Source organism: Ictalurus punctatus, chromosome 10 (assembly GCF_001660625.3).
Source record: "Ictalurus punctatus breed USDA103 chromosome 10, Coco_2.0, whole genome shotgun sequence".
NCBI classification, from domain to species: domain Eukaryota; kingdom Metazoa; phylum Chordata; class Actinopteri; order Siluriformes; family Ictaluridae; genus Ictalurus; species Ictalurus punctatus.
In genome coordinates, this window is record NC_030425.2 from 11,347,590 (window position 1) to 11,357,099 (window position 9,510).

Below are 9,510 nucleotides of genomic sequence, written 5' to 3' on the forward strand. Positions count from 1 at the left end.
TAACAGGTTCATATGCCAAACAGGTGAAAAACAATGAAAAGCACATCAGTATCAGTCTAAATTCAATATTGGGATACTGAGGAAAATGTTCTCTAATGCAGAATCTTATCAATTTAAGACACAGGATTAAATCTTTTGCCTAAGGGAGAGTAAGCCTTTGCTGCCACTTAGTAAGAGCATTAACCTTTGTAAGTCATCAGAGGCACTTCCTATTCACAACAGAGGTCTGATGGACGGAAAACGCACAAATCCTTCCTGAGTCATTTGCATCTGTGCAAATGTACAAGATACAGCTTTAATGAATAGACTTGCATGTGCTTACTTCATTGTCTAGATTTTACAGTGGAGTGTGTACGCGCCATTGAAATCCACATATGCGTTGTAATGAAGTTTGACCAAACTGCATGCACATGCTACACACATGGTACAGGTCCTATCCATGACCTCTAGCATGCTACATAGCCAGCTGCAAAAGCTAAGACCAGCACATGGCCTTAACACTCAAACATATAAGCTTTTGTTCTGTTTGTTTTTACCCCATTTAGTGGCTTATTTCACACAACATGCAAACTGCCATCAATCATGGGAATTTATTTTTGGCTCTTCGGCTTACATGAGACAAACCCTCAGAGAATGGAGAGGGAAGTCATCAGAGAGATAGTATCTAAACAAGAAAGGGCAGAATCGAGAGAGGGGGGTGGGCTGTCAGATAGGCTATGTTAAGCTGCGTCACTCAGCCTGGCGGCCGCCCCTTTGTTCTCAACCCCTATACCACATGTGCAGCTGTTTCAGCTCCAAGCACAAAAGAGAAAAACTCCATACCACAAAGACACTCGCGCCAACATATCTAAACACACTTTATGACATCTGACAGAATGTCGCGTTAAATTGTTGCAGGGTTTAACTCCTCAAGGCCAAGGAGATGGAGCACTCTCTATATGCGCTCAACATTTACATTTAACTTCCTAATTCTGCCATTATGATGATCATTGAGCAGCATGGTTTGATTGTAATGGATTCTGTCTGGGGTTGTCTCATCCCAAATACCAAACAGAGCTGACTCTTGATCTTTGCTTTATGAAGCATGATGTTAAAAAGGAACCACATTCAAGCAGCCCTATTCAACTGCTCCAACGGGGAGAGCTGTGAGTGATTGTGGCAGCTGAATGTTTTCAGCTTTTCATGTGGACACGAAGAGTTCATTTGGACACAAAACGAGAGAATCAGAGAGACCTAGTTATGAAGCCCTGCTTTATCCATGTAGGGTCAACTGACAGATGTAATGACCTCGGCTACAGCTGAAATTATAGTTGCATGTGATTCTAAGCCATGTAGTCACAACACTCCTGTTAGGTTTCAAATAATTCACAGGTAGAAGTTGAGGAGAAACTAAGTGACATTTATATTTTAAAACATGTACATCTCCATTAAGATGGATAGACAGTAGTGGTTAGTCATGGTGCATTTGAAATACATAATAAGCAGAAGGTAGCATAGAATCAGAAAAAGAATCAGAAGTAGATAGCCAATGTATACTAAATAATAGATAATGACATTATTGGGATCTGTTTCGTGCTCCAAATATCATTTGTATTCAGGTTTACACTTGAGGTGGGTGTGGCCTAAACTGGAAGGGTTATTTATTTATATATATATATATATATATATATATATATATATATATATATATATATATATATATATATTTTAAACTATTGGAAAACAAGATGCTAACATTTACATGCGACATATTACAGTGACAGCGATAGAAAAACAGCAAGTAACAGCAAGATGTGACAGAATAAGAAAAAAAAAGAAAGAAAGAAAAAAATCATTATGATTGAAGGTGTTAAGGTGTTCATGTGTAGTCTGTATGTATTTGATGAATGGGCACATACTGTAGTTGATGGTTCAGGGTGTATGTGTCTGTGCATGTGTGAGTGTGTGTTTTATTTCTTCTTTTTTTTTTAAGGAAAAAAGTGCAAAAAACCCAAAGATAGAGATGCTAGCACTGTCAGTATGGTGTATGAAGGGTTTCCTGGTTGACAGTTCCTCAACCTCAACCTCCTCAAGCTAGAGATGTACAAGGGACTGTTTTTTAAAATTCCTCTTGCACAGTTATTATCTTAGTGTGTACCTGCACAAGACATTTTATAACAAATTTAGTTGATTCTAGCCTAATTTAAAGCACTACGGTCTAATGGTCTTACTTTGTCCCACAAGCTTCATATCTGACCGATCACTCACGTCCATGTGAAAGTAAAAATGAGTACACCTCCTAAAGTATTTGTATCTCTATTTGCATTCATTAAAAACCTATTACCAGTTCATTCTGAATGATCTGTTCATATTCAGTTCCATCCCTACTAGACAGACAGACAGATACCGAGAGAGAGAGAGAGAGAGAGGGGGGGGGCATATAGCATTTCACATAATAGCTGAAAATTTAATGACCCTACAATCAAAGCTGGAAAATAATTAAGTCACCGTCCCTCCTTTGAAGTCCTTCGGTCCATAACTATTCTGGGAATCACACCATAAAATAAAACCAAAGCTTATTTACTTCAGCCCACAATGCATCTCGACTTCAAGTCATACTCCGAGTGCCATAATTACACACTTTTGTCTCTGGCCCAAGTCACGACAGCATTTCATGCCTCCTTGCATCAGCCCGCTTATGATGCAGCAAGTAGGGGCATAGACCTGACGACATTTCCCCGAATGAGAATTACGAGCTGCCCCCCCCTTTAAATCATTTTGGCTCTTCTAGTTACAATGTTGTTAGGACACAGCAAGAGGTAAAGAGAATCAGGGTCTCAAGAGTGCTCTTTCTAGTCCCCTTCATCCTGTAAACAAGTATTCTGAACCAAAGCGGTTTCAGTGGATTTTTTTATTACCTCTGTGACTAAGCACACGTACATTTTAACACAGCGAAATAATGGCTGTAAAAAGTTACTGTAGGGTCCAAATGTGTAAATATTGTGCAGAAAACAATGCAATTAGGCATTTGAGTCAATGCGTTACACCACACAAAGACAACAGAGAGAGACTAAATAGAATTTTGGATAATCAGAGAGTTGCTTTACTGGCCTTTAATGCAAAATATCACTTTTGATAAAAATGAATAAAACATTTTCTTTTCTTTATTTTATAAGTCTTACATTGTTCTGTACAGGGCATATTCTACAGTGTAGATATCTTTCTGTCATGTTCAATGGCAAATCCACTACTCTTATATTAATGTATTTAGCATTCAGTTTTATTCAAACTGTCAAATGAAGCTAAATTCAATCACACATTTTAGCTGGAATGGCAAAAAGAAACAACTGCAAGTGCTCAAGACTCAAGAGTGTTACACCACTCACCAAGCAGTACTCTCAAGTACTCAAGCAGTACTCTCACTAGTCTGAGTCTTCAGGCGTTTTTTAATGGCTGAAAGAAAATCTGAACAAACAAAGCTGGGCAATTTATTCCATATATTCTGTAACTATAATACCAAGTCAGCAAATAGACTTGGCCCGGTTTCACAGAACAGGATATCTTCATGAGATCAAAAGAAAAAAACAAAACAACCTTTTTCTAAGATAATGAACATTATTAAATCACTCTCCATCTGTCTATCTATCAAAACTTTCTTTTGAGCGAGAAATAATACAGGATCAAATTCGCCACAGAAACCTTCATGTCACTGTCTTCCCAATAGACTTGGGAATAGTTTGTCCGTAACAAAATCCATCACGGACACTGGATATGCCGTGCTTATTTACATGACAAACTAAATGTACACCTATAAGCAAAGCTCACGTCTACCACAGTCTCAATAAATGACTGAGCGAGGTGTATAAATGACAGTGTATTTGCTTTTCAGGTCATTCTTGGATTGTGTACACATGTTTAATGCCACTGGAAGTAATTTCATGCCCAGTCAGTCAATGGATCATAAGCAACATTTGATTATTGCTGTACAATAATACAATATTTTTGTGCATACTTCTTTTGCATAAGTGAGGCAATCTATAGCACATGGCCAAACTGATGAAGAAATTCTGCAGCCTTTATATATGTACCACATACCTAGTGTATGAATAATTACCATGGACAATCATTCTGACATGTTTTCCTATACTGAGACAAGAATTGAAAAACCACACTTATAATGGAAGTCTTAGATCTGTAATACATGTTTACAGTATATGAAGCACATAGAGTTTTGTAGAACGCTTTCATTAATTGATCATTAATTCCTCATGGTCCAAAGGCATTTGTAAGCTCTGAATCTGCTGTTCTTTCAGGGATAAGAGTACTTTTTGTGGTTGCGTGATATCATGTAAACACATCAACACAGAAGTACTTCTGGTTTGCGCTGTTTGTTTATGGATACCACGAAACTTCAGGGAATGTGTAAATAACATTTATTGCTTTTAATGGTACTGGTGCAGTTTTAAGAACTGCTATAGCAAGAATTTCTCTCATGCCTGTCTCAGCCTGAGTCCTTTATTGTTAGAGTGTAAGGCTGTAGGTTTCAATTTGGGCAATGAGTGTGATTTGAAATGTTTACTGACATTTGCATCTCAACAACTGCCCATAGACTACCATTATGAATAAAATAGTAAAAAAATATATATAATTTTTTTGGTTTAGGAAAATGTGACAAAATTCCTGTGCATGGTGACCATACATACAGAGATGGATATGGACACACAAACACACACACATACACACACACACACACACACACACACACACACATACACACACACACACACACACAGAGGTTTCCATTATTTCTCCTCACTGCAACACCACACCAATGCTTACCTTTCCATCTATCTGTCTCTATCTAGTTTGTTCCTTCTCCCACATACGTTAATCACAGGGCAGATCATAACACTTTGGGTGCTGCAGTTGTTCAACCTCTGAACTGATTCCCTACCACTCACAGAGGGGACATACATGAGAGACACACACTTGTGACCCTGAGCCTTTCATGAATCATGAGGTGTGAACTGGAAACATTTGAAGGTCATGTTGCATTTGCAGAGCTGAGTGAAAAACGTGGCCAAGAACTCCTTGCTGCTTGCACAATGTGGAGCTTCTTCCTAATGTGGATCTAATTAGGGTGATTTCAAGCCACAAGGTCAATTAATTAGCTTGAATTGCTGCAAAAAAAAAGATGAATTCAATTCCTGAGAGATGCTACTAAGTCAGAACAAGTATAAATTCGGTTACTTGCTAACTTCACATAGTAATGCTGCTGTTTCATTGGCATGAATTTAGTCTAGTTGTCAGTTTGTCTCTGAGAGAAAAGGCTTTCACGGGACCTACAATTTGGCACCACTAGAAAAAGAGCAGAAATTGGACATAAAAGAACACAGCACCATGCACTTCAAAAAAATAAATAATTAGTCTACACACCATTTGAGTTTGGGGGCCCCTTCTATTAACGCATAGCCAGGTGGGCAATAGGAAAAACAGCCCGAAGAGCAAAACACAGCTCCTTCACCTTTAAACAGCACTTAATGACTTCCCCAACTGCCAAACTGAACAAACAATTAAGTGGATTGCTATGTCAACTATAAATTGTCACAAGGCTAGGCAATATGCAATATAATGTATACTATACCCTACACTGTTCAAAGTATAGTGAAATACGTATTATTAAAAAAGTGTTTTTATAACCCAGTTGTTCCTCAGTGACCAAACTTTAAAATCAAATTTCGTCTGTAAGCTTTCACTCCTTTTCCAGCTTGAACACTTTTTTTTTTTGCAAATCTTTTATTATAATAAGGCTTTACTATTTTGTTGGCGCCTTGTTGGCAAAACCTGAGCAAAAGTAAAAAAAATTTTTACATGTCGCGCACCAAGAGAAAGCCTTCAAATGTTGTGTAATAATATTTTTGTCATATATCAGCCACTTGTAGCTTGTAGCCATGATTTTTCAGCATAGGGCTGGGCAATACCATAACACGATATCAATACTGCAATATATTAACTATACTATTCTCTTTTCAGGGTATAATGACATGGTCAAATGTCAGTGCTTTAGAACTCCATTGTTACTTCATGACTGAAAGCTAAAATCTAATTTTGTCTTAAATGTTTCTTTTTTCTGGTTAAACACTTCTTTAAAAAAAAAAAAAGTGTTATCATAAAGATTTACTGTTTTGTTACCTCAGAACAATTCAATATGGGGTAAATCTTGTTACTTATATTACTTATAGTTTACCATAAGCAAGTTTTCAAGTATTGTAATATTTATTAATAATAATAATAATAATAATAATAATAATAATAATAATAATAATAATAATAACAGGCTATTTTTGTCATATCAGCCATGGCTAATTTGTGGCCATGATTTTCATTGTGGAACAACTTCTCAACCAAACCAAACAAACAAAAAAAAAAGACTTTTTATGAGTGAGCTCACAATAACAGCATGGTTTGCCGCTTTTTGAACGTTTTCTAAAGGCGTAATTGAAGGTTAAGTCTCTGACCTGAAGGCGTCTGAAGGCGGAAGTGAGCTGAGTGATGTGCAGCGTGAGGCAGCGCGAGGTGCAGCGCGCGCTGTTAATCTTCTCCACAGTCTCTCCGTCTTCAGCACCGTTCCTGCGCGCGACGCTCAACTTCACAACGCAGCACAGCAAGATCGGCAAAACCCCGGAGACAAACATGGTCCTGCTGTCACTCTTCATTCCAGTGTCACAGGCACGTCGGACGTCTCGAGTAGATTTTTATCGGCGTAAATCCCACCTAAAATTGACGCGCTCGGAGAGTGTGCTGTGCGCGCGCCGTCAGAACTGAAGTGCACAGTCGCCAATAGATAGACACTCCCCCACGCTCACACATACACACGCACGCACGCACACACACTCGCACACACACACTGCCATATGTTTGAACGTGTGGCACTTCATCACTTGCCAAAAGCTTCTGACCAAAAACAACTATTTTTGAATGACTTCTCTCTGTCAAGAATTAAACTCAAGTTTTAGATCTTACCATAATTTTTTGCAAAACTAGATTTAAAAAATGACAAGTGGCAAATCACTACATGTGGGACATGCATGGTAACTTACTGGTTAGCACGTTTGCCTTGCACCTCCGGTGTTGGAGGTTCGATTCTGCCACCGCCCTGTGTGTGTGTGTGTGTGTGTGAGTTTGCATGTTCTCCCTGTTTTTGAATGGTTTCCTCCAGGTACTCCAGTTTCCTCCCTTTGTCCAAAGACATGCATTGTAGGCTGATTGGCATTTCCAAATTGTTTATAATGTGTGTGTGATTCTGTCCAGGGTGGCCCCCACCTCAAGTCCCCTGGGATATGCTCTCTGTGCCCCTGTGTAGGATAAGTTGTACCAAAAACGCATAGAAATCCTTACTCATCTTTAGTAATGGTTTTATCCAGGTCAAAGTGGCTTTGGATCCTTGGGAACCCTGGGTGCAAGGAAGGATTACACCCTGGATGGGACTCTATTAAAGGGCACCATTCACACATTCATTCACATCTAGGGACAATTTATCTTAGACACCTACTACCACTATATGGCAAAAAGATTGTGAACACCTGACCAGTACACCCATACATGGGCCTTCCTTAAACTGTTGCCACAAAGTTGGAAACACAGAATTGTCTAAAATGTAATGCTGTAGCTTTAAGATTTCCCTTCACTGGAATTAAGGGGTCCAAACCTGTTCCAGCATGACAATGCCCCTGTGCACAAAGCGAAATCCATGAACACATGGTTTGTCAAGGTTGGACAGGAAGACCTCAACCCTGCTGAACACCTTTGGGATGAACTGGAATGTTAACTGTGCCCCTCCTCACACCTCACTAATACTCTTGAGGCTGAATGAGCACAAATCCTCATAGCCTTGTTCCAAAATCTAGTGGAAACCCTTCCCAGAAGAGTGGATGTTATTATAACAGCAAATGGGGATTAATCTGGAATGGGATGTTCAAAAAGTATATACGTGTGTGAAGGTCAGGCGTCTACAAACTTTTGGCCATATTTTACTGACCGTTCCCACTGTCTTTCTATGGGTGGTTACAGGTCTGACACTAGCTCTGTGCTCACTGGTGTTCCTCAGGGATCAGTTTTAGGCCCTTTACTTTTCAATATTTATTTATCTCCACTTGGGCATCTGCTGTGATCGCTCTGCCTCCATTATCACTTTTATGCTGACAATACCCAAATATACATTCACTCAAAATCTGGTGAAAACCTTGATGTTTGTTTTCTTTCTGACTGTATTTCTGAATAAAAACATGGATGAATAATAATTTTCTGCACCTGAATAGTGGTAAATCTGAAGTTATGCTTATAGGTTCCTGTCAGCACATTCTCAAAGCTGGTCCACTGTCTCTATTTGTCATGTAAATCAGAGAAGGAACGCTGAACTACAGTTCCCAGCAGCGACTGCATCACAGTCACATGACCACCTGCACCTGAATCGAGCACTCCTGTATATAGCCACAGTTTGCACTCCATTCTTTGTCTTAGGTTTGTCTTTCTTTGGCATTGTTTTTGTTGCTGTGTTTAAGTCTGGTTTATGTTTAGTTTTTGCCATAGTGTTTTGCCTCAAGGTCATAGTGTCTTCTTGTGCTTTGTTTTGTCCTTTATTAAACTTTAGTAATTCTGCACTTGCATCCGTCTCCACCTTGAATTCATGACAGAACGTAAGACCTCAACATGGATGCAGCAGAATTTTTCAGGGTCCAAGAGGCCCTGTATGAGGGGGAAAAGCTGAGATGGGAGAAGGATGGGAAATTCTCCCCCATAGAAGCCAATCGGGAATGGTTCGAAGTGATGTACTCCGTAAGGGGGTATGCAAAAGGGCAGCCTTCCAACCAGGTTGGAACCATCTCCCACCCTCCCTCTCCCACTGTGGATCTCGACCAGCATTCTGAGTCATCCAGCTTCTGTTCAGCCACCCTGCTCATCTGCATTCCTGTTCAGCTGAGGACACCGCTCAGTCACCCTGTTCAGCTGAAGACATTGCTCTACGTCCCGGCATGGCCAAGAGCTCCGCTTTTATTTTCTGCTCTGTCTCGGACATCGCTATGCCAGGCTCTGCTTCGGACATCGCTCCGCCTTTCTACTCCACTGAGGACGTTGCTCCATCTTCCTGCTCGGCTGAGGATGTCACTCTGCCATCCTGCTCGGCTGAGGACTTCGCTCTGCCATCCTGTTCCGCTGAGGATGTCGCTCTGTCTCCATGCTCCGCTGAAGACGTCGCTCCTTTTCTTTGCTTCATGCCGTATGTCGCTCTCCCTTCCTGCTCCACGGAGGACATTGCTCCCCCTTCCTGCTCCATGGAGAGCATCGCTTCTCCCTCTGGCCCCCGCAGAGAACCTCACTCCCCCCTCTGGCCTTGTGGAGAACTTCACTCCCCCCTCGGACCTCATGGAGAGCGGCACTCCCCCCTCTAGCGTCATGGGAAATGTCGCTTCCCCCTCAGGCTCCACCTCGAGCTTTGTTCCTCCCGTTGGCTGTGCAGTAGCCATCACACCG

General features: G+C 40.5%; 1 protein-coding gene across 1 annotated transcript in view; it reads right to left on the reverse strand.

The window, feature by feature from the left end:
• The window catches only part of anos1b (anosmin 1b), a 40,432-nt gene extending 33,615 nt beyond the window's left edge, over nt 1-6,817 (reverse strand). The window contains exon 1 of the mRNA XM_017478830.3: nt 6,498-6,817. Coding sequence (XP_017334319.1) covers nt 6,498-6,695 — 198 coding nt within the window. The 5' untranslated portion in view covers nt 6,696-6,817. The remainder of the gene's footprint in view (nt 1-6,497) is intronic.
• Nucleotides 6,818-9,510: the final 2,693 nt, after the last annotated feature.